General features: G+C 39.6%; 1 protein-coding gene across 4 annotated transcripts in view; it reads right to left on the reverse strand.

Moving 5' to 3' along the window:
* Positions 1 to 26,724, reverse strand: part of fam118b (family with sequence similarity 118 member B) — a 62,794-nt gene that overhangs the window by 17,863 nt on the left and 18,207 nt on the right. For all 4 annotated transcript variants that reach the window (XM_072593046.1, XM_072593047.1, XM_072593048.1 and 1 more), the window contains exons 2-4: positions 20,151 to 20,222; positions 10,338 to 10,590; positions 7,145 to 7,372 (exon numbers count right to left, since the gene is read on the reverse strand). In XM_072593046.1, the coding sequence (XP_072449147.1) occupies positions 7,145 to 7,372; positions 10,338 to 10,590; positions 20,151 to 20,215 (546 nt within the window). In that variant the 5' untranslated portion in view covers positions 20,216 to 20,222. The remainder of the gene's footprint in view (positions 1 to 7,144; positions 7,373 to 10,337; positions 10,591 to 20,150; positions 20,223 to 26,724) is intronic.

A 26,724-nucleotide genomic window follows, 5' to 3' on the forward strand; every position in this document is an offset into this window, starting at 1 on the left:
TGTTTTGAATGGTCTGGTCTAGTCCATAACAGGGGCTCTTTGCAGGATTTTAAACAGCTAGTGTATTCATTTTGGGTGTTGGTTTAGCCGGATAGACAAAGCTTGGGAAGGTAATGACTTTCAGTCGCCACAAGTTTTCTGGAAGTGGATGCGGTGATTTGGGAAGTTTTGCAAAAGGTGAACAAGACCAAGTTGCAAGAATTAGCAGACAAGTTGGGATTGGAACTGCCTGCTTCTGTGAGGAAAGGAGAGATAATTACAGCAGTAGCTCAGAATGCCAGAGAAACCATCAGAATCTACAGCGATGGCAAGGATTGCAATTGCAAATGAAGCAGCTTGAGTTAGAGGTGGGAGTTAAGGAAGAAGTGGCACAGTTTGAGTTACGGTTAAAAGCAGAGGAGAAAGAAAAAGAACCAAGGGAACGAAAAAGAGAACGAAAAAGAGATTAGCTTTTGAACTTCAGAAAACGATACTGAAAAAGGAAAGTCAGCTTAAAAGGATGGAGCTAAAGACTGAAGGTAACCGTAGAGAGGAAATAATGCGAACTCATGTGGAAGAGCAGAGAGTTAAAATGCCAAGGATAGCAGCTGAAGTGGCTGATGATTATGAGCTGGTCCATAAAACATCATTTGGCTTCCAGAATCAATTTCAGTCCATGAGGGATAGAAATTGGGGCAAAGAGAAATCCTCACGTGGAAAGGTAGGTATCAGTGAAGATCATAAGAATAACTTACCACAGGGTAAAAAAGAAACCATTGTGGGGAACAAAAGTTAAATAGCTCCAGTGTTTTCATTGTAACAAAGTGGGCCATATGAAATCAGTGTTGGTGGGCTAGATGTAGGAAAGCCAGATGTAGGAAACCAGATGTAGGAAAACTGGACAAGCCTGGAAGTTTTGTTGGACTAGTAACAAAAAGCACAAAGTAAGTTAGACAACTGCCTCAATGTACAAGATGATCAGAAATTGATTAAGCAGGAAATGCTAGATCTGCTTAAAAAAAATGCAAGCAAGAGTGCAGTTTATTCACATAGGCCAGGAGTAGTTACAATATTAAGAGACACAACATCCTCTCAGTCTGTGATGCTGAAGGTTGAGGAGATATGCACTCCTGAGGGACTATTGCCAGAAAAGGTACTGGTAACAGGAATTCACGGTGAAACAAAGTGCTCAATTATGTAAAGTGAGGCTAAAGAGTCTAGAGAAGAGTAGAGAATGTGTGGTAGGAGTACTAGACAAACTCTCAGCTCCAGGAATACAATTTGTCCTTGCAAATTATATAGATAATTTGCAAGTAGGCATGCTGCCTATTCTAGTTGTAAGGTCAGTGAAGACACAGGCAACTGAAGATATTGAAAGATCTTTATTCAGGAACTTTCCCAGATTGTGAGGTCACAGAGGCACAAGCTGAAGCAGGAGAGATCAAAAGGCACAGATAAGGAAGCTGACATAGCTTTATCGGAGACTTTCTTTGATCAGATAAGTGGAACAGAGAAGGAGCAAATAGGTAAACATACAAAGTATCTTCAGCTCTGCTAAGCTGATTGAGTTACAGCAGAAAAATGAGAACTTAAAACAGTTGTATCAAAAGGCATATACAGAGGAGAGTGAATGCATCCGTGTGCCATTACTTAACAAATGATGTCTTAATGAGGAAATGGAGATCATCACACATTCAAGCAGATGAAGAATGAGCCCAGAGAGTTATCAAATTGTTTTGCAGTAGAGTACAGGAAGGAGGTACTGGAGTGGTGCATTTAGAAATGAGGAACATACAGGCTAAAGTACAAAGACATTTTTACTGGCCTGAACTATACAAGGATGTAGTTGAATTTTGTCAGACGTGTCAATTGGAAAACCACAGGCAGTAATAAAACCTTTAATATCTATTCCAGCATTTGAGGAATCTTTCACAAGAGTCTTGATTGATTGTGTAGGTCCCCTACCTCAAATAAAAAGTGGGAATAAATATTTATTAACAATAATAGAGGTGTCGACTGGATTTGCAGAGGTAATCGCATTACACAACACCACAGCGAAAAGGGTTGTAGAAGAATTACTTCAATTTTTTACTAAATATGGATTATCAATAGAGATCCAGTCAGATCAAGGATCGCATCCAAACTATTCAAAGAGGTTGTGGATAACTTGGGAATAAAGCAATTCAAATCTACTGCGTGTTATCCAAAATTGCAGGAAGCGCTAGAGAGAAGGCACTAAACATTAAAGACCATGTTGAGGGCTTGTGGTCAGGATTATCCAGATGATTGGGATAAGGGGGCTCCGTTATTATTTTTTGCGATCAGAGATGCACCAAATGAATCAACCAATTCAGTCATTTGAATTAATTTTTGGGCAAGATGTAACTGTTAAAATTGATTAAGGAGAAATTAATAAATCAGAATTCAGAGACCACCCATTTAGATGTGTCAAATTTTAGAGAACGATTAAATAGAGCTGGAGAGTTGGCTAGACAGCATTTAAAAGTATCACAGCATACAGTGAAACCGGAAGCAAATAAGAAATCACAAATTCGCAGTTTTGTAATTGGGGAGAAGAAATTGCCGTTACTTACAGAAACAGGTGAGCCTTTAAAAGCATGATTTAGTGGACCTTATCAAATCAAGAGGAAATTGTGTGAGGTGAACTACTTGGTAAGGACTCCAGACAGGAAGAAACCTCAGTGACATGTGAATATGCTCAAAAGGTATTTTGATAGGGAAGGAAAGCAAGAGGAGAAGGTGTTAATGATTACAGCACTGTAGGAATAACCAAGTTCAGAGGATTCTGAATTGGACATTCCTCAAATCAAACTTGACAATGAGGAAGTTATCAAAAATTGGGATAAATTATTGAGTTACCTTCCACAAGAATATCTAAATGATCTGAAAGAGTTATTACTGTCACATAGGGAGTTATGCAGAAACAAACTGGGAAGTACTAACCTAATTGTGCATGATGTGAATATAGGAGATGCTGTTCCAATTAAGCAACATCCTTATAGACATAACTACCTAAAGTTGGCACAGGTTCAGAAGGAGAGAGAGGGCATGCTCCAAGATGGCATAATCGAAGTGAGCCACAGTGACTGGAGCTCACCCATAGTCATGTTGCCAAAGCCAGATGGTACCCAGTGGTTACGTGTGGACTATCACAAAGTCAACACCATTACAAAGACTGATGCATATCCAATTCCACGGTTGGAGGACTGGTGTCGAAAAAGCGGGACAAGCAACTTACATTTCCAAGTTGGACTTGCTCAGAGGCTACTGGCAGAGAAAGCAAAGGCAATTTCAGCTTTCGTAATGCCAAATGGCCTATATCAGTTAAAAGTCATGCCATTTGGTAAGAAAAACGCTCCAGCCACATTTCAGAGACTAATAAAGTAACTGCCGGATTACCCAATTGTGTTGTTTACATTGATGACGTGGTGATTTTTAGTCACCCATGGAAGGAACATTTACAGCATTTATCAGACTTGTTCAATTAACTTCAAAAGCAGGTTTGGTGTTAAACCTCGCTAAAAGTGAAATTTGCCAAAGCCCAAGTCAACTTCTTGGGCCATGTCACTGGATGTGGACAAATGGCCCAATAGAATGTGAAAATGAAAGCAATTGGAGAATTTGCAAAACCATTGATGCAAAAAGGAGTACTACGGTTCCTGGGACTGAGTGGATTTTACTGAAAGTTTGTGCCAAACTTTAGCAGTGTGGCTGCTCCAATCACTGAATTGTTTAAAAAGAGCAAGAAGTTTCAGTGGACAGCGGACTGTCAAAAAGCATTTAACAGCCTACAAACTGTGTTAACCACTGCCCCAGTATTGGCCAGACCTGATTACACAAAGCCTTTCAAGGTGGCTATCGATGTCAGTGATGTGGGTGTCAGTGCGGTGCTCCTGCAGGATGATGATGGGAGAATAGAAAGACCCATCGGGTATTTTTCCAGCAGGTTGAACGTTCATCACTAGAAATACTGAATGGTGAAGAAAGAGTCTTCAAGCTCGGTGTTGGTATAACAACATTTCAGTGTTTATATTACCAGCAAAGCATCTGAGACAATCGTATACACTGATCATAACCCAATTATAGAATTTAAGAACAAAACTGCCAGACTGTTGTAGCAGCCATTCAATTTGACAATTGTGCATATGGCAGGTTGCAAAAATGTGATAGCCGATGCATTACCGAGACTCAAATGAGATACGGAGGCATTCGGTCATGGATGTGCCATGGCCAGAATTTGCATGTGGTTGTGTACATTTGCAAGTGTATAGTTAATATAGTGTATATGTGTTAGACTACTAACTGGGTTTCTGATGGATTTTAAAATTAAGCCATCTTTTGATATTGATGGTTCTTTTTTTAAGGGGTGAGGGGTCACAAAGCTGGTCCCTATTTTCTAAAAGCAGTTCCTTTTCTCAAGGATACTGTGTCCTTGATTTTTTTCAGAGGAGTCATAAACGGGCCAGGCTCCAATTAGACTAGTTTGGTACAGAGACAAAAACGATTTTGTTTATATGTAAACAGATGAGACTTTAGGCCAAAGTGGTCATGTTTTAGAAGTTACCTGTGTAATAGAAAGGGACTGGTCAGCTCTCTAGCTGAGCAGTTCAGTCCTGAACTAGTTGAGAGTTCAGCAGTGGACTGTGTGAACAGGCTCTCTCTTTTGCCCTTCTAACTTCAACCTGTAAGCATCGGTTCCTTTTTTTAAAACTGTGTTTTAAGGGGTCTTGTTTACTGGGACTGTTGTGTATATTCAGAACAGCATAGTTAAATCTAGTTTGGATAGAGTGAGTTCTGTAGGGGGTCTTTATTCTATTCTTTGAGTTTTATTGTGTAATTTCATGAAGAAATTTTTGTCTGTTTTAAACCTGGTAATCGACCTCACTAACTGACTCAGTGTAATTTTCACTGTACACTTACTGAAACAAATTGCAAAGTTATGGTCTGGGCTGCCTGTTTAAGAATGTTTTGAGTGGTCTGGCCTAGACCATAACACAAGTTTTTTGCTTCATTCATTTCAATTAATTATATTTGTAAACTCTCAAGAGATAGAATTAATATTTTTATTTTGTTTCACCAAAGTTATACCTTACTCAGGCATTAGTTAATTGTAATGTTAGTTTTCACGTTATCCATTATCATCTTTGTTTATACTTTTTGATAGCACCCAGTCAAGTGTAGATACATTCTTTGTACCTCTCATGTGCTAAACAACTGTTTAAATTTAAAGCTTTAGAAAACACTCACACTCTGATCCAATGAATAGAGTAAACAATAAGTGAGTGCTGCCAAACTATTTATCTAAGGCTTATCCCTTTGCCTTTCCAGCTTCCAGAGACCTGGGTTCTTTCCCTATGTGGAGGGAACATAGTGCAGGATTGGGCAGAACATGATTAAGAATTTGTCGTAATGAACAGAAGACAGCTGTAAAAAATAATTTTCATAAAATGTTACTTCTCACTTAACAGGAAAATCTTGTTGCAGATCGTCTCCATAGTTACTTAATTTCAGGCACAATTGTGAATCATCATTCCCTGCAGTCTGACTCAATAGTTCAATGAACAATATTTAAAATTAAGAACAGGAATCACTGGAAATACACAGTAGGTGTGTAGGCATACCAACAGAAAGTCAACAAATTAAGATGTGGATGGAGACCAATTATCAGAAATAAAAAACAGGAAAGAAAGAGAAACAACCTTTACAGACCTGACTAAAACCAAGGACAACACCAAAATTTAAAAACATAATAACTACAGAAGAGAATAGACTATTTTAAGTTCCACCTGAAAGACTCAGGCAACAAAAGGTTACTCAAGCTAAGACCTGCTGTGACTGCAGAACTGTCAATCTTATTGTGACCAGTTTTTATTTTATTTATTTTCCTCTGGTTTCTCTTCATACTTCTCCACTGTCATGCTGAAGGTGCCCAACCACGGTCTTTTCACAACTTAGATTATATGTTTGGATAGTGCAACGAGAAGAATTCATATTTTAGTTCAGCACAAAATTTGATTTTTTCCAGAGAGCATTCCAGTTCGTCCCACTCACTCTCCAAATCTCTGCAATCATTCGCCTGCAAATATCCATCCAATTCCTTTTTCAAGGCTTCTGCTGAATCTATTTCCACTACCTTTTTGGGCAAGAAATATCGAATCTTAATCACTTATTCTGTGAAAAATTATTTTTCCTCAGGCCATCTGATTTTTGGTCCTCTGCAATGCTATGCCTCTGAAAATTAATCCTTCAGCCACAGTAAACAATTGTTCTTTATTTATCTGAACTCTATGACTTTCAATACACTCAAATATCCTCCTGTTCTTCCTTGCTTTAAGAAGAGCTACCCAGTTTCTCTACCAACTTAACTCTAATCCTTCTTCACTGCTAAACCAGTCTGCTAAATTTATCCACAACCTTTCCTAAACAGTGAAATTACTATTGGCCACACTCTTTCTGCTGGGCCTGAAATGTTCTTTCTTTTTATGTACATAGGAGTTTCTTTTTGGGAAACAGATGACTAAGTTTTTAAAAAAAGGCATACGGTATTGTCACTTTGATTCCAGTTATATTCAAACATATGAATCAGGAGGGCTACATTGTTCAGTACCTTCAACCTGCTCTTTCAACTAATATAATCAAGTCTGATCTGGCTGTAATCTCCGATCTGCATTCCTGCTTAACTTGATAACCTTTCGCCCCCACCCCCCCCCCCAACACATGACCTGAAAAATGTTCAAGGACTCTGTTTTCACACCTCTTCAGTAAGACAGTTCTAGACACTGTCACAACCCTCTGAGAATTCTTTTTCTTTTGCATAATTTATTGTTGAATGGGCAAACCTGATTTTTATACTGTAACCGCCTAGTTCTAAAGTCTCCCTTAAGAGGAAACATCCTCTCCACATCAACCCTGCCAAGACTCCTCAGGGTCTTGTGTTTCAATCAAGTCACTTGTTTTTCTTCTAGACAGATCTGAATGTTGTAGGACAAAATTTTAATTCTCTGCAATCACATCTATCCCATTCACAGGCTTTGACATGTATATTCCCCAGCTCCAACAGCTGGAATACCCTTGACCCAAGCAGTGACAAGCTGATGCAAATTGTCACCAGTTTGTAAACTAGAAAGCATCTTAATCTATTTACCTTTTTCTCATCCGTGAGGTCTAAGGACTCTAACTGCGTTCCTTGGTGAGCTCCATAGATTTCAACTAGATTGTCAAAGTTGGTAGTCAAAACCAGGGTTCCATTCTCCATCAGTTTCAGGACTGATTGCAAAAGATGCTTCCCAACACTGTCCATTTTGGATTCAAGGTCATCAAAAACCTCATACAAGCAATCTTTGAAGAATGTTGACCGAACGTTACTGGTGCGCTGTGGGATTTGAACTGCATCATTAGATACAATCATACAACATAAAGCAAGCACACGGGTTGCAGCAACATCTCAAAATTCTCAACAGGATTTGCAAAACGTTGTCTGAAAAAAAAACACATTACCCATTTAAAGGAAAATATTCATGTTCACGTGAGGCCTAAAACAAGAAATGGGGCACACGTATGAGAGACTGCACAAGATCATGACAGATAAGGAAATCAACTTTTTTTAAAATCGGCACAGTGGGCGACACGGTGGCATGTGGGCGACACGGTGGCACAGTGGTTAGCACTGCTGCCTCACAGCGCCAGAGACCCGGGTTCAATTCCCGCCTCAGGCGACTGACTGTGTGGAGTTTGCACATTCTCCCCGTGTCTGCGTGGGTTTCCTCCGGGTGCTCCGGTTTCCTCCCACAGTCCAAAGATGTGCAGGTCAGGTGAATTGGCCATGCTAAATTGCCCATAGTGTTAGGTAAGGGGTAGATGTAGGGGTATGGGTGGGTTGCGCTTCGGCGGGGCGGTGTGGACTTGTTGGGCCGAAGGGCCTGTTTCCACACTGTAAGTAATCTAATCTTAAAGGCAACGTTTGTACTGCCACAGTAATAATTATATTAATTTTTGTCTTAGAGATTTTTTTAACTCTGAGAAAGATCAATTTCTCACCCATAATTAACTCAAATACAGCTTTTTATAATTCCTATTCCTAGTTGTGATGAGAACTGCTGTTTTCCCAAACCTCAGTAGCTTTCGTACAAGAGGTTCTCATGCTTGCACCATGGGAAATTGAACTTCCGCTCAGGTAGCTTAGTGAGGAGTTGCTGTCAAAATATAGAAACCAACACCTTACACATTTTAAATCAGTACTGAGTTAGGGACTGAACAAAAGCTCCCAATTTCATTCAGGAATGGATAAAATGCAGTCTTGGTATATTCGCTCATCAGCTCATCACAGCTTCCAAAAATGCAAACATTTTATGCTGTGTATAAGCTCCGAGGGTGAGTAAATCAGAGGAGTCAGCATTGCAATATTGTTCTTTAACACAAGAAGTCCTCAAGCAGAGGTCCAGGACCTAAGAGTGGATGGCGATTCATAAGTACTAGGTTTTATTTTAAAAATTCAAACAGGAACATGTCTGAAGTGCATTTCTAGTAAGTTTAATTAATCATGTAAGAAACAGAAAACTGCAGGGCAACCCAACCTCATTCAATACATGTTCTGCATCATCTGGGGCCTTCAGGAGTCCTCCTGTAACCTGGACAACCAGGGGTGCTGGAAGTATTATTAGCTGGAGGGGCTAGAGATCTGGGCTTTCGAGCTTGAGCAGCAATTAGCGTCACAGTTGAGCATCCAGTAGGCTGTGAAATGTGTGTTCTGTGTGTTCTAGAAGATGAATACTCTGCAGCATGCCAGATAGTCAGGGAGGGTGTATGGACTGAACTCAGGAACAGAAAAGGAGTAACTGTCATATAAATACTCGGGCGAGTTTACTGCACACCAATAGTCAGGGATAGACAGAAAACCAAATGTGTAGACAAATTGCCAAGAAGTGCAAACACCGTGATATAATAGCTGCATTTACACTTGGAAGCTTGCTGGTCCTTACACCAAAAGTACAAATGATAACGAAGCAAAGAATATGGGTTTAAAAAAAGTCAATTTATAACAAAAATACACACAAAAATAAAATCCAAATTCTTAAGGGACAGGCGTGATAACTGTATCAAAATGAGATCCAAATAGCAGGCAAAATTCATTTGGCAGGGAAACGTCCATCACCCCAGATAAATTACTTATTTAAGCGAGATTTGGTAATCTTTTTCTATAAAGCAGCAACACATGATCAAAATCACAATAAGTCTCAGGTAAAGATTAACCCTAGCGATACCCTAACACATTAAATCATTGGCGAAAGTGAGGACTGCAGATGTTGGAGATTAGAGTGGTGCTGGAACTGCGCAGCAGGTTAGGCAGCATCCGAGGAACAGAAAAATTGACTTTTAGGGCAGGAGGAAATGTTGATTTTCCTGTTCCTCGGATGTTGTCTGACCTGCTGCGCATTTCCAGGACAACTCTAATCTTGACATTAAATCATTGGGCAATGGAACATATGTTTCTTCAAAAAGTCACTCCATGATTCCAATGTGTAGGTTCCAAGTCTAGAGAAGGCACTTTCCCACAAGAATGGCAAAAATAGTCTGCATACCTCCAAACAAAGAGCAAGAACGAGAGAAAGATTCAGTGTTGAGTGACAGTTGCATCAGCCAACCTACTTGGCCAGTGTGTGGATAAAGGTCCAAAGACACAGTTTACCAAAGGCATTGCGCAGGGAAAATGAGCCACAACTTAGACCATTAACAGCATGATTAAATTGCATTAAGATCACTTACAGGGCTGTCAACCAGGTCTCCATCAAGCTGTATCTAAATTTGTGCAGAATAAGTCATGAAACAAATGAAAATCAGTTAACCCATAACATCAGAACAATGGACAAAAATCTGAAAAGGATCGATTTCAGTGTTAGTATTGCAGCAAACAAATTGCTGCCACTGACAATTACAATTGCTGCACCAAAACTGAAAGAGATCATATGGATGTTGGAATTAAATTAGCAACAACGCTGGGTATACTGGTACTTAGTGATAATGGTTATGAATAGCTGCTTTTTAAATACATGGACAAGAGCACAACTGCATTTTGAAATCACAGAGCCAGGTCTGAACAATGCTTTAAAATTTCATTCCTAGAAATAGGAAACAATTTAGTGGTTCTGTGAAAAAAATTGCGCATTCTCTCCTTTTACTAGGACTGCCTGCACAGAGTATTTATATAACTGATCTGCTGGGAAAAGAAACAATAAAAGCAGTAATTTGAAACTGTGATAGTTATCGTAGACTATAGTTCAGCAATGAGTTGAATTGGCCTTTACCAGATTTCGCTAAACACAAACAAAGAATTCACTTACTGGTGAAAGTTTCTGTATCAAGTCATGTGCAACATGTACAAGATTCTTATCTTCACGGAGAGATTTTTGGAATCTTTTGTTCTCCTCATCCTCAAGGAGGTCAAAGTCATTAGCAGCATCCAGCAAAGCTTGAATTAGCCCTGTCCAGGATTTGAGTGCAGGGACCTGTGGTGCTACGGCGGCACTCACACCCGTTCCAATTACCAACACCAAGTCCTGGGGTCTCTTTGTCTTCAGACTGGGTAAAAGCTTCCTGTTGGATCAATTGTTTTATGTTACATTTCTTTAATAATGATAAATATTTCAAAACTAACAGATAATGAACATAACTTTAAAAATTTAAAATAGGAAGTCTTTTACTCAAGAAGACAGTGAAATGGAACAAATACAGCGAGAGTAGAAACTCAGTAAATCAGGAAGCTTGCATAGGGGCTCAGAAGGGAGAGCAGTGGAAGGGGAGAAAGGAGAGAGAGACAGGAGAGAGAGGTGGAAGGAAAGAGAGGAGGGGGAAGAGGGGCTAGGGAATGGAAGAGGGGCAGCTTCGGGGAGGGGGGTGGCTTGCGGGAGGGGTGGCTGGGGGACAGAGGTGATAGGGGACGGGTGATGGGGGAGGGGGAAAGTGAAGGGGATGGGGTAGAGAGAGGAGGAATGGGGAAAGGGAGGGGGAGAGAGGGACTGGAGAGAGGGATGGATGGAGGTAAAGGGAGGTGGAGGTAGAGGGAAGGAGGTGGAGGGTGAGGATGGGAGGTGGGGGGAGGGAGGATGAGGGCAAGAGGGGATCGAGGGAGGGAGGAAGCGAGGGATGGAGTTGCGAGGGCTGGAGGGGGAGAGAGTGTGGGAGAAAAAAGGGGGAGGAAGAAAGATCCTTTATTAGAACCGGAAGAGGTTAGAGATTTACAAGTTCTGACGTGTATATGGAACCGGGCAAAGTCCAACGAGTGAGAATGAGATGAGATAAGAAGAAAAAGGAGGTATACGTATAGGTGCCCAGTTATTACAACAGGACACTGCAGTAGAAGAGGAACGTTTCTGTTGTTGTGATCTGCATGGAGACCATTAGATAGATACGACTGGGAAAGAACTTCTGTTGAAGGATAATAAATAACTCAATGCCAAATTAAAATCCAGAATCACAAAAGATAATAATCTCTGAATTACCACTTGAAACAAATTGGCATTGGGTAAATGAAAAAGGTGAATGTGTTGCTTGAAGATTAGAGTGGAAGAAATTGGTTCTGATTCATGGAGACTGGCACAGTACTGAGGAAAGAGAGGAATGCGCCATTGAAAAGGACTTCATTTGAATCGAATCAGGTCACTGGTCCTCACCAATCATATAACTAGGGTTGTGGATAGAGATTTAAGCTATGTCACAAGGCGGAAGAGATACTTCTTTTAAAAAATTTTAAGGTTTAAAACTTTTTTGAAAAATTTTTACAAATTAAAATGAAGCAAGAGAGCAGAGGTGTAGGATAGTGAAGAGGCATACAATAATTGAAGTGTGACAGGTCAGGGCAAAAAAAAGTGCAGCAGGAATTAGAACCAGAATAAGGAGTAATGATTAAAAAAAAATCAAAGCTGAAGGGACTCTACCTGAATGTATATAGCATTTGTAACAAGATAAGCAAGTTGATAGCAAAAATAGAAATAAATAAATCTGACTGATAGCTATTACAAAGACATGATTGTAGGCTGACCAGGACAAGGAATTCAGTACTCATGGGCATTCAATGTTCCCAAAAAATAAGGAAAAAGAGAAAAAGGAGGTTGGGTAGCATTATTAATAAAAGATGGTATCTGTGCAATAGTGATTGTGACGTAGGTGCAATAGATCATCATATGGAATCCATTTGGGTGAAAATGAGGTATACCAAGGGAAAGAATCGTGAATGGGAGTCTTCTCCAGACCCCCAAAGTGTTGTTTCACTGTCAAACAAATTATAAATCTGAAAATAATAGGAGTGCAAAAAGGACACGATAATTGTCATTGCGATTTTAATATGCATTTGACAGGACAAATCAGATGGTCAGACCAACATGCAAAACAAATCTGTAGACTGTATCTTAAAGCAGTGCAGTACGCAAGCTAGTTGGCAACAGGGTAATTTAGACTTAGTCATGTGTAATGACGTAGAGTTCTTCAGGATCTCATAGTTAAGGATCCACTCCAGGGTAGCAATTACAAAGTAGTAGAATTTTAAATTTAGCTTAGCAGAGAGTAACTCTGATCTAAAATCAGTTTCTTCAACTTAAATAAGAGCAATTACAGAGGTATGAAGAAAGAATTGTCCAAAGCAGGTTGGGAGAACAAACCAATAAGAGAAAAGGTCAACAGATGAGCAGCGGCAGACATTTATGCTCAGCAAAAATTCTTTCTATTCAAGAAGCAGAACTCAATTAGAAGGATGTTAATCACCTGTGATTTACAGACAGTTAAAGAGTGTCCACTGAAACACACAAAATGGTGAAAACTAGTGATAGCCCAGAGGATTGTGAATTTTTGTTTATGAACTAGCAGATCATGAAAAAGCTAAATAATAAAGGGAGAAAATTGTTAAGGAAAGAAAATGGCAGGAAAAAAGTCAGCAAGAGGAACAGCTTTGAAATGTATATTAAGAGACTAGTTAAGGAGAGTGCAAAATTCTTGGAGGATGTGACTAGGGAACTGACCACAGGGAACAGGGGAATGGTAAATATTTCAAACCAATTTGTTGCATTAGTTTTCACAGTGGAGGACACTATGAGTACTCTATAGACATCAGGTAAACAAGGTATTAACGAAAGCAAAGTTCTTGTAACGGTCTCTATCACAAGGGACAAAGTATTTGACATGAGCTGAAAAATGTGTTGCTGGAAAAGCGCAGGTCAGGCAGCATCCAAGGAGCAAGAGAATCAACGTTTCGGGCCTAAGCCCTTCTTCAGGAATCATTCCTGAAGAAGGGCTTATGCCCGAAATGTCGATTCTCCTGCTCCTTGGATACTGCCTGACCTGCTGCGCTTTTCCAGCAACACATTTTTCAACTCTGATCTCCAGCATCTGCAGTCCTCACTTTGTCCTACAAAGTATCTGACAGACCAATGGGGCTGAAGGCAGACAAGTCACCAAGATCTGATGGTTTGCATCAAAGAATTTTAAAATAAGTGGCTGCAGAGATAGTGGAGGCGCACACACACGATTTCAGGAGGATCCCAATAGGTTGGAACGCTGCTAATGTGGAATTCCTGCTTAAAGAAGGAGGCACAGTAAGCAGGAAACTAAAGGCCAGTTAGCCCAGCATTTGTCATTGAGAAAATGCTAGAGTCCATTAATAACAAAAAAATAGCAGGACATTAAGAAAACATTTCCACAATCTCTCTCAGTCAACATGGTTTTGTGAAAGGGAAATCATGCTTGACAAATTTGCTTTGAGGATATAACAACCAGAGGTAATAAAGGGGAACCAGTAGATGAAATGCATTGGGATTTCCAGAAGGTATTCAGTAAGGTGCCACACAAAAGGTTATTGTATAGAGGTTTTTAAAATCATGAGGAGCATGGATAGCGTAAATGGACAAGGTCTTTGTCCTGGGTGGGGGAATCCAGAACTTGAAGGCATAGGTTTAGGGTGAGAGGGGAAAGATTTAAAAGGGGCAACTTTTTCACCCAAAGGATGGTGCATGAATGGAATGAACTGCCAGTGGAATTGATGGAGGCTGGTACAATTACATAATTCAATAGGCATCTGGATGGGCATATGAATAGGAAGGGTTTCAAGGATAATGGGCCAAGTGCTGGCAAATGGGAGTAGATAAATTTAGGATATCTGGTTGGCATGGACTGAAGGGTCTGTTTCCATGCTGTACATCTCTATGACTCTATGTGATTGCAGATACTGTATTAGCATAGTTTGAGGTTCATTAACACTCAGAAAACAAGAGTTAGGATCAGGGTGATCCTGTGCATGAAATACAAAAAGGTTAGCGTGCAAGTAATTAAGAACACAAATGGAATTTTGGCCTTAATTGCAAGGAGGTTGGAGTTTAAAGTAAGGATTTCATATTACAACACTACAGGGGCTTTGGTGAGGCTACACCTGAAGTACATTGTACTGTTTTGATCCCTGTGTTTAAGAAATGAAGTATTGGCATTGGAACCAATTCAAAACAAGTGCACAATGCTGCCTCCTGGCATGAAGCGGATGGTTTATGACGTGCAGGTCAACTGACTTTTATTCCTTTAAGTTCAGAAAAAAAAGGGGATCTTATTGAAATATACAAGATTCTGAGTATGTTTAACCATAGATGCTGAGAAATGTTTCCACTAGTGGGGGAATCACAAACTATTCACAGAATCATAGAATTGCTACAGTGTGGAAACAACCCACTTGGCCCAGCAAGTCCACACTAACCCTCTGAAGAGTGACCCACGCAGACCCATTCCTCTACACTTCCCCTGACTAATGCATCTAACCAAAACATCCCTGAATACCATGGGCAATTTAGCATGGCCAATTTACCTAATCTGCACATCTCTGGACTGTGGGAGGAAACCCACACAGATACGGGGAGAATGTGCTAACTCCACATAGATAGTTGCCCAAGGCTAGAATCGAACCCTGGTCCCTAGCACTATGAGGCAACAGTGCTAACCACTGAGCCACCATGCTGCCCCATAAGTTTATAAACTAATTTGATTTGTTTATAATCTACAAAAGCTTGAAATTAATGAGTCTCATTATAGGAGACTCAGAAACACTACATGTTCCAGTTTATTGGCAGCTAACTCGCAAACTTGATATTCTTCTTAATTTGGAGACTTTAGCACCAACTTCGCGTTCACTATCAAAATTGTTGCCTTGATTACATGCAATGCATGTACAGACACTAAAGCCATCAGCATCTATATATTACACATTTATAGAAAAGGAAACAATTGACAATACTAATAACTGGTTAACAGGAATTCTTTTGGGAACTGGCAATACTGGGTGGAATTCAGTAAGATTTGGTTTGCTACAGCCATTTTTTTATCCTATTGTTCAAACAACAATTTCACAGTTAATTGTCAAACTAGCTATGTAACTGTTCTTTTAAAAACTAAAAATTATGAGAATGATTTTTACTTCTCTTATTCAGACACTGTGGCCCTAATTTTCACTGCCATGTCAGGGACAGAGTCTGAAGAAATCTGGGTCCACAAATTTGACTTTAAAAAGGGTTGTCTACAAATCGAATTTTTGGTCAAAGGGGCCAGAGTGTATTAGGAGTTGGGCCAGATGACCCAGGAAGAGCCTAAGTGGCTGCCAGCTCTTGAGGCGAAATGGGTGGAAAATTTGCCTCATGGATCCAGCACTAGATTTACAGTTTAAAAAAAAAAGATATATAACACAAAACATCACTCCTGCTCTTGTCTCTCACTCTCCATTCCACCCTTTGCCCATCTATCCATTCTCTATATGGTCCCTCACACCCCTATACCATGCTATCACCATGACTCATTCATATCCTTATGCCACTAAAAGTCCTTCTACCCATCCCCATGGCCCCTCATACCTCGAACTAACCCAGTCCCACCCTATACCAAACTACCCAATCCCATAACCCCTCAAGGGCAGCACGGTGGCTCAGTGGTTAGCACTGCTGCCTCACAGCGCCAGGGACCCGGGCTCAATTCCCACCTCGAGCAACTGTGTGTGGAGTTTGCACAATCTCTCCATGTCTGCATGGGTTTCCTCCACGTGCTCCAGTTTCCTCCCACAGTCCAAAAGATGTGCACGTGCTAAATTGCCCGTAGCTGTAGGGGAAATGGGTCTGGGTGGGTTGCTCTTCGGAGGGTCGGTGTGGACTTGTTGGGCCGAAGGGCCTGTTTCCACACTGTAGGGAATCTAATCTAATCTAAAATCCCAACCCAATTATCCCATGTCCCATTGTCCCTCATAACCTTATGTCTTCAATTACCTCATTACTCTTTACAGCCTCTGCACTGACGTAAATCCCCACCAACTAACTCTTCCCTTCCCTCTCTGTGGCAACTTATCTCTTATCAGCTTAAAAAACTAGCTTTGAAAAAAAATGTATATTAATACAAGAACACACCTAAATACATTGAACTTATTCATTAAATAAACAGCTGGGTCAGTCCATCAGTAAACACCATTGTGAAAATGGCAGGTTAGGAAAAAAGCCACAGTACAAATCCTACAACGGTTTTACATGAACAGACACTCTGAAGTAGCTAACACATTTGTTTAAACTCTTGTGTTTAGTTTTTGATAGTTTCTTGAAAGTTTTGCCCATCTCAATGAGTTGATGCACAAGCATGTTTTTATTCACAATCCCAGTTGCTGCCTCAACCCCAGCAGAGATGTACAAGGACCAGTCCCGAAAGAAGTATATAATTCTCCCATTTTGAGGCGTGATAGCATTCTTCCAGCCCTCAAAAGATTCTTCATGCTGAACTATGCAACCTCATGTCATCTTTCCATCCCCATGTCCCTTCCGACTTCAATGCCAACATAGTGCCTCACCTCACCAACAACCTTTTCATCCTCATGTACCACACCAACTTGTCCACAACTACCAATGTGTACAGGTGAAAAACTATAGTTTTATTATTTTAATTTCGATATTGCAGACTACACTATGTTGCAAAAAGCACTCTCATTCGTAAATAGACATCTCAGCCTTCACTGACAGATCAACACTTGATGACACGTTAGATGGTTCCAAGGGATTTATGACATACTGTTCTCTACACACAATCCTCTCCATATTTAGTAATGCCAAATAAAGCAGCTGACCACATCCCCATAAGTGATCCCTGAGCCCCTAACCCCAAGCATTCCTGGGACAGTATCCACACGGGTATCTCACTCTTCGGAGGGGTACATTGGTGTCTAAAAGAAATACATTGACTTGGCTTTTACCTGGTCCAAATCTCCACACACACAGATTCCAAGTACAAGAGACCCCAAAATCCAATTTCAGTGGCGGCCACTGATAATTTAAATGGCCAATTGCCTCTAGAACATGGGCACGCGCAAACTACGATCTGCTAATTCTGCCACGATGAAAATGAGAAATGCCAGAGGTGGGAATGGGGATTCTAGACTGCATCCAGCATTTTCACCACGATGAAGACATTTTCCATTGTGGCAAAAATTGGGGTCAACATGTCGGATGCAAAGAGCTGCAGTCTATAGATCATTGTGACACAAGTGGTTAGCGATTCAAAAGAGCAGCTATGAATAGAAGCTATTACACAGATCGAGTCACTTGTGTAATGGTGATGCTGCCCCTTTAACAAGGCTATGTTGTCCTTGGTTTATTTCAAGAAGGGTCAAAAAGGCAGAGATTCCGATATATCTGAAAATATCTACTGGAAAAGGTTCTAAAGTTTTTGTTTCTTAAAGCACTTGCACGATGAAAAGGAATGGTCAGTTCCCCCAGTTCAGGGTTTTTTTTTTCTGGTTTGGTTTAGATTTAGCTGGGGGACCCAAAGAAACAGTTCCATGCTGATCCTCTCTCTGACATCTCTCTCCTGTAAGAATCTGTGGTTGAATTTACCTTTTTGCTAAGAGGTGTGTTCATGGGATGTTGCAGGAAATCAGAATAGTTCTTGTTAAGTTGCGTGTTTGTATCAGGTGGGTTTTCAAATAGTTATTCTAAATTTGGTATTCTTTTGTTAGTGTGTAAATAAATTGTTTTGTTTAAAACCAGCTGCATCGCTCCTGGAATATTCATCTTACGTCTGCTTAAAATAACTAGGAAGGTTAGATTCTTGACTCTTAAAAAAATGTTTTGAAGGGGTCTGGCCTGATCCATAACACTTGATCAACCAGTCTTTCACATAGGAGAAAGTGAAGACTGCAGATGCTGGAGATCAGTCAAAACGTGTGGTGCTGGAAAAGCACAGCCAGTCAGCATCAGAGGAGCAGGAGAGTTGATAATTTCGAGCACAAGCTCTTCAGCAGGAATGCTCTCCTTCTCCTCAGATGCTGCCTGACTGGCTGTGCTTTTCCACCACAGTCTTTTACATAAACAAAGATGCTGAAATGATTTGAACTCCTGGGTTTACAAATATGTTTTCCACCTATTGCTTCCCATTTCTCATCAGTGGCATTCCCTCCATTAAAACTTCTAAGAGATAATTTCCCAATATATGATGTTTCTAACATATTTTGGAATAGTTTTACTATTCTCAAAATCTGGACTTTTATTTGAAGGTGACAGTTTAGTTCCTAGATAACATCTTCAGTGGACTTTATGCAAAGCAATGCTGAAACTTCCTGCTTTCTATTTAGATGTTTGGGTTGGTGATGTCATTTCCTTTGGTGATGTTATTTCCTGTGGTGAAGTCACTTCCTGTTCTTTTTCTCAAGGGGTGGTAGATGGGGTCTAACTCAATGTGTTTGTTGGAGTTCTTGATGGAATGCCATGCTTCTGGGAATTTTCATGCATGTCTTTGTTTGGCTTTTCCTAGGATGGACATATTGTCTCAGTCGGTGTCCTTCCTCATCCATATAAGAGGATACTAGTGAGAGAGGGTCATGTATCCACTAGTTTCCTCACATACGAATGAGGAAGGACACCACTTTGACTGGGACAATACACCCATCTAGGACAAGCCAAACAAAGACATGCACGAGAATTCCTAGAAGCATGGCATTCCATCAAGAACTCCAACAAACATATTGAGTTAGACCCCACCTACCACCCCGTGAGAAAAAAAAGGAAGTGACTTCACCACAGGAAACAACATCACCAACCCAAGGAAACCCAAACATATAAAAGAAAGCAGGAAGTTTCAGCATTGCTTTGCATAAAGTCCACTGAAGATGTTACCTAGTAGGGTAATGAAACATCTGGAAATGAACCTTTCAGCTCAGCAAGCAAACCTACACCCAAAACCTCAACCTGAGCTACAACCTTCTCAAAACTCACTAAGTTTAGTTCCTTTTTCATGTGAAGCAATATATCTAAGTATCTGTGCTTGATGAACCGATACTTGAAAAGTACAGGTAGAAACCACTTCAGACAGACAACATACAAGCATTGAAAATGAGTAAAGCCAGGCTATGAAACCTGTTTCCTGTGTCAAAAAAAATGCAATGGTTTATAGCATGGACTCTACTTGACCTATTTATTTTCCTGAGGGAAGCAATAAACTATTGCTTTTATCATCTTGGATGTTTTTAGCCAAGTAAAATTTCTTTTAATCTCCAATAGCCATAAAAAGATTTTAGACTATATATCCAACTTTATAAGCTATGAGTTTATCTCACCAGCAGAATTCCACGTACTTGAATTACATGTGGCTGGGCTACTGACGCAAGTTGGGATGTAGGAATAAATGCTTCATTTTACCCATAAAGATAACATTACAAGAAAGACTACATCGTGTATTTCTTTACTACAAATCCACTTGAAAAGAGAGATTGGGTTCATCTTGTGTATGACCCTGCACAGAAGCAGAGATTTTTTTAAAAAAGGCATAGAAGCTTCTTCAAGTTGCAGTCCCCAATTTTAGTGTAAAACTGGTCCATGATCAATTGGCGATATCCAAATATTAATCATCCAAAGGGATTAAAATGCTTTGTTGGTGGTTTACAATCTCTGTTAATTCTTGTTTTGCATTTAGATAGTGCTCCACTCCCTGTACACAGTCTTGTTTATAATTGTAGATATTTTGTTTCAGCATTAGTTTCACTTACCTAACAATACATTTTTTGAAATTTGTGAAACAAATTGTAGAAATGATCACTAGACCCAAAAGTAAAACACGAACAAGTACCTGTGTCAGTGAGTGGATATTATTACAATTGAATACTTTACCTGCTTTTCTTAGTTGATGGTGTTCCATTCTTTGCAGTTGAATCTTGGCTCTGTGGAGATGCCATTCAGCTTCTGGGACATAAAGAAACTCTAAAGTTAGAAGTTAGATAATGTTTCAAAAATAAGGAATGATGCTGAAACTTATGGGAGTCAACAAATTTAACTTGCAAGTATAAATATTTTGAGTGCTTTTAAAATCACTCAGGCTGAATATTAGAGCTACTGCTACTCCAGCCACCTCCTTGATGACTCACTGCAATTTCTTTTAGGTCTCAGCACAGACATAGTTAAATGCAGATATCACACAAAATCCCTGGCTATTTTCCAAGTGGTAATACTGACTGATCAAATGGTCTTTTAGATTGCAAAATACTCAAAGCTTGAAACTAAAACTATGCAATAGTGTAACAGCAAAGCTGCTTCAAGTCTTACAGGCTTTATGACAGAATAATATTAAAACAGAAATAAGGTTCAAGATTACACACCAGGCAGCTCCTTGCCGGGAGGGATGGAAAGAATAGGTAGTCATCACCAAAAGATGCTTATGCACTTTCCCTAAAGCCAGATTCAGGTTGGCAATAACTACCTAGACTCTCAGCCAAAAAATACTGTGTGGTTCAGGGACAGAAAAAGAACCATGAAAATGGAACTTTAATTAAGAATGATGGATAACCATGTTGATAATGCAGAGTCAGAATGCTATACTTTAAGATTCACTCCCAAGACAAGCATCTAATCAAGGTTGACACTTTAATTAGCACTGAGTGGATGGTGCACTGTTGGAGGTGCCATCTATAAATGATACACAAAGCTGAAACTCCACCCATTGTCTCAGGTGGATGCAGAATATCCCATAACACTGTTTAAAAGTTGAGTAAAAGAATTCTCCAATATTTATCCTTAAACCAACATCAGTAAAGAGTAAAACGATCTAGCTATACATCTCATTGATGTTTGGGAGACCTTGCTGTACAAATTAGCTGTCTGGTTTCCTACATTACAGCAAGGTTTACATTGTGTGCTTTCGGACATTCTGAAAGGCTCTTTTGAGGACATATGGACACAGAAGCATCTTTACTCAATATTTAACAATGCTTCAACTGAGTTGGAACACTTGATGAAGCAGTGTAGAGAGTATTTTGCTGTTTTCTAATCAACCTGTTCAGGAATGGTATTACACACCAATAGACTACATGGGACTTGAAGCCAGGCCTCTTGGCTCACAGGTAGAGACACTACCATTGTGCCACAAGAGCTTGAGAGACAGTTTTGTACAATGTGTTTAACTTCTAGCACCTGGAAGCGCTTGATTCTATTTTTGAACAACAAACATGCTCCAACTAACAGCAGAAAACCCCTTGCTGGATTTAGTTTGCACTGCAAACAATGCGATAACTCTGGTGCCAGTTTGAGCTCTTTATTATTGTGAAACTGGTAGCTTTTGTTTGGAGCATTTCATCATAAAATTAGATCGGGGTTCAAAACATCTTTAGTGGTTACAAGTTAGAGAATTCCAGGGTGTTATCAAATACAAATATATTTGCAGCAACTGAAAAAGACCACTTTGAATGGTGCCTGTAACCTGCTCTGTCTTTCTAAAGGGATACAAGGAGAACCTTTGAAATCTGCAATATGCACAGTGCATGGTACAACTCAAATAACATGCTTACACTTGATTGAAAATGTGGAAGCCATCAATTTCTGACATATAAACCAACTCTGTGCACAGCAACTTCTTTTCAATGCTTTGCAGCTCTAGGGTTATACCTATAATAGATTGTAAATAGTTGTGTTGAAGGGGGATAAGAATGGGGAGGAGGAAAAAAGAAATTGGGACACCTTACAGAGAATAGATCTAGACTTGAAGTGGGAAATATTTAAAACATTCACAAGGAATGTTTCAGGCAAATGCACACTAAAAAGAACAAACTAGCTTATAAAGACACAGTAGATAAATACAAAGATTAGAAATAATTGTAACTAAAGAAAAAAGAAAGGAATACACTCTGTACATAAACTAAGAAAAAGATGGCAAAAGAACATACAAAAAGGTTAGGAAATAAGTCAATAAAATTAGGAAAACAGAAATAATGAATTCAAAGAATACAAAAATAGTAAAGATTTCTGCAGATACAAATAACAGAAACATAATGGAGAACAGAGATAAGTTCCTAAACAGTCGCACTTGATAAACTCACAGGTATCAACAGCAAAATGTCAGAAATATCCAATAGACAAACAGAGTTGTCATGACATTAGAAGATAATAGAACATAAGAAATGGAAGCTGGAAAAGGCCTTTTAGCCCTTCAAGCCTAGCTAGTCTATTATTTCAAAATTACAGCAATCCAAAAATCATACAAAGACATTTGAAATAGAGGTGGATGAGATAATTGATAGATTAATCAAATTTTAGAGACATTATAATAAATTTGTATGTAACCCTAGATAGACCATGGTGTGAATAGTTTTAACCACAGTAGTATATAAAGGATATTGTGCACTAAAGAAACTGAAAATTAATTCACAGAGTGATTTCAGAACAGAGGGAGAAAGGATTTAAGAGATTAGGACTCTATTCTCAACAGCAAAACACTGAGGGTAAATCTGAAGGAAGTTTTCAAGCTTATAAAAAGGGTTTAGTCAGGTCAACATAGATAAATACCTACTTGCAGATGAAATACAAGATAATTGTTGATAAATTTAAAATTATTACATTATCCAGTCTGTTCTGAAAAAGTGGAACTGGTTACTGCAGGAAGTAGTTGAAGTGAACAGCACAGATGCATTTAAAAGGAAGCTAGGTAAATAAGAGGGAGAAAGAAACAAAAAAAAAAGTATGTTGATGGAATTAGATAAAAAGGAGGGGAGGATACTCACGTGGAGGATAAACACTGACATATACGTATATAGTTGAGCTGAAACTATGGTAAAAGTTGATAAATTGGATTAATGAAACATCAGGCACGGAGAAACACTTTCAGTATGATTGCTGTGTAGAAGATCAGTCTTTTACCTCGTCTCAGCTCAGCAGTCCAGTAATAGTTGTCTAATGTTTCCCAAAAACAGTTATTGGTCAAAGTTAACCCCTGCTACTCTACCTCACCAAATTTACCAAAAATGGTAACTGTTATCACTAAATTACTTGACCAGAATAAGAGGGACAGTGTATTAATTACAGCCATTAGGTGGACTCACTGTCAACAAGCTGTGATAAATAAATAGTGTACTACAATGTATAATAAAATGTATGCAATCATGCAAACAGAAACAATGGTTTACAGAAGCAGACAGTGCAACATCAGTCTCTTGCAAGTCAACTAAGGCAAGACTTCTCTGGTTTAAAAACATAATAAACAAAGAAATAGTGCCTAGTTATTCTATAACCCTGCATGCTGGTCACAAGGCAATATGGAAAGAAATAAACGAACTGTCAAAAAGAACTGACACAAAATCGGCAGGGGATAATTGCTGAAATCCAGTTTTCATTGTTTCCCAATCAAATACTGTTTCAGTGTCTGTATTTTAATACACATTCCAATCTTTAGGATAAAACGGTCACACTAAATGGACGGAACAAAAATAACAACCAGCAAAATTAAACAGATATACTCAACATGCAAAAAAAAATTCACAGGACACTAACAAGAATTGTAAGCATATGCCAGCCATGCCCCAGTGCTAGGTGGCTGACATTCCAGCACATTATTGAGGATGGTCATTTTTCAGGTGAGATGTTAAACTACTGGTTAGGCCACTGTTGGCATACTGTGTGCAATTCTGGCCTCCCTGCTGTAGGAAGGATATTGCAAAACTTGAAAGAGTTCAGAAGAGATTTACAAGGATGTTGCCAAGGTTGGAGGATTTGAGCTCAAAGGAGAGGCTGAATAGACAGGGGTTATTTTCCCTGGAGCGTCAGAGGCAGAGAGGTGACCTTATAGAGATTTATAAAATCATGAGGGGCATGGATAGAGTAAAGAGACAAGGTTTTCTCCTGCCCAGGTTGGGGGATACCAAAACTAGAGGACATAGGTTTAAGGTGAAGGGGGAAGATTTAACAGGAACCTAAAGGACAACATTTTCACAGAGGTGCATGTATGGAATGAGCTGTCAGAGGAAGTGGTGGATGCTGGTACAATTACAACATTTAAAAGACACCTGGATGGGTATATGAATAGGAAGGGTTGAGAGGGATATGAGCCAAATGCTGGCGAATGGTACTAGATTCATTTATGATGTCTGGTTGGCATGAACGGGCTGAACCAAAGAATCTGCTTCTGTGCTATATATCTCTATGACTCTACAAAGCCCAGAAAAGTATGTGTTCTCAACACAGAAGATTGGATGCTGTCATTAAAAACGGCCTCCACGATCCATCTGCACATGCATAGTCCTTCCAGAACCTACACTTTACCAAAAGCAGCCTTGCAGCTCACTTCTGTTATAGCTGCAGGTTTGAAATTTGCTTGACCTCAGAGTACTCGATATGCAAGTTAGAAGGCCCACTTAATTATGGAGTTAGAAACTTCAACCTTTACCAATGCCTAATCAAAGCCACTTAAGCTGGTGCAGTTACTGGATAGGAGTTTAAAGAGCATATTTATTGTGAACACTGCAAGAGTTCTTGTAGCAATTTGATGCACTAAAGGGGACGGAAGGATATGGTGCTGTTGCAGGTATTAACAATACATGGGATATGGTGCCTCCCTTTCAATTTCTATTCCCGGCCTTTGACCTGCTTCCACTGTGGAACAGGATGATGGCATTGACACGTGCGCAAATACTGCCTTAGGTCTATCCTGTCATAGACCATGTCAATCCACATGTCTATGCATGCAGAGTGGCTATGGTTGTATTTGTATAACCACTCCAGAATTTAAAAGCTTCATTGCAATTTTACACATGTAGCAGTTGCTCCACTTAGCTGTGGTGTTGGCCACAAACAGTGGAAGTCCTGACTGACCACTTGGACAGAAAAATATCATGGCTTTATTTCGAAGAAGAGGTGGTTATCCTTGGTGCCTTGACCAATATTTATCCCCAGGCTACATCACCCAATAAACAATTATCTGATCAATATTATTCCCGTTTGTGAGAATGACTGCACTCAGCTTGGCTACTGTATTTCCTACATTATAAAATTGACTACATTTCAAAGGTGCTAATTTTGAGGTACGTTTGGTGTGTCAAAAAGACAGACAGTCTGTGGATGTTATTTATACAGATTTCCAGAAGGCAGGCAGTCAATCAGGTTCCAGAGACACAACAAAAATGGCAATGCACAGAACTGAAGGTAATTTACAGGATAGAGAATTCGTTCTAAGCTCAGAGACAGAGAATAAAGGACGTGACAAGTGGTGCCACATACGCAACCCCCTCCCCAAAAGCATGGGTACTAATGACTCAACTTTATACTCTAAATTTATAAATGACAGACTGAATAGAAAGTTACAGATCAAATTTTGATGGCGAAGTAAATAGTATTATTAGGAGCAGAAACTTGCAAAAGAAAAAACTGAAGAAGATTTAATCAGTGGATAAAATAGTGACTGATGAAGTTTACTCTGGGCAAGAGTGGTCCTCTATTTTGAACCCAAGAATTGTCAGGATAGTTTCTAAATAATGAAAAAATAATTGTAGAAAAGTAGGGAGCTTTAGGGGTGTACGCAGTAAAGTGATTGATAGCTAAAAGACCACTACAAAACATAATTCATCTCAAGAGCCGGAATGCGATGAGGTAGAGGTTAGTTAGTAATAAAGTTATGGACACAGCATATTTAGAATTCTGTGTTCAGTTCTGGATACCACACCATAGATCTTGCAGATTCACCAGAATAATACTGAAGCTAAAATTATAAAGAACAGATTGCATAGACTAGGCCCGAAGTCCGTAAAGTACAAAATATTAAGGAATTATCTAAATTCGGTGATTTATTTAGGTTTTCAAATTTATAAATTGAGCACAGTATTTCTTTCTTCCGTTGGGGAAAGCCAAAACAAGAGTTTGACTTTACGTTTAGAACTAGGCCATAGGGGAGGTCAGAAAACAATTATACAAAGGGTAGCAGAAATCTGCAGAAGTTTCCTCCCAAAAAGTTTCTGAGGCTAAGTAAACATTTGAAATATTTAGATAATTGAGATTTGTTCAATAATAGTATTGAGTTACAAAACAAGATGGGTAGGCGGAACAAAAACCATGATCTAATTGAATGATAGAAGAGGCTCTAAGGTTTGAATGGCACGCTGTTGTTCCAATTCTTTTTCAGTACAATGTGGCGTTTTACTTGGAGCTGGTGTACTTTGTTACTGCCCGCCCCCTCTGACATGCTGGGCTTGGCCAGTTCCCCAGGGAACACCAGGCACACATGTTCTGGAGCTGATGGTGATGTGCTTGTTGCAATGGGTCAGGCAGGAACCCTGCCCCACAATGCATTCAAAAATATTGCTGGCGAACAAGTTCATGATGCTCATGGCCTTGGAGGAGGTGTCAATGTCAAGGTGAATCTGCTTCATCACTTTGTAAATGTGGGTGGCATAACTTGCTTTCCTGGACATGCACCTCTTCTTATCCCTCT

Source organism: Chiloscyllium punctatum, chromosome 23 (genome assembly GCF_047496795.1).
Source record: "Chiloscyllium punctatum isolate Juve2018m chromosome 23, sChiPun1.3, whole genome shotgun sequence".
Classification (NCBI taxonomy): Eukaryota; Metazoa; Chordata; class Chondrichthyes; order Orectolobiformes; family Hemiscylliidae; genus Chiloscyllium; species Chiloscyllium punctatum.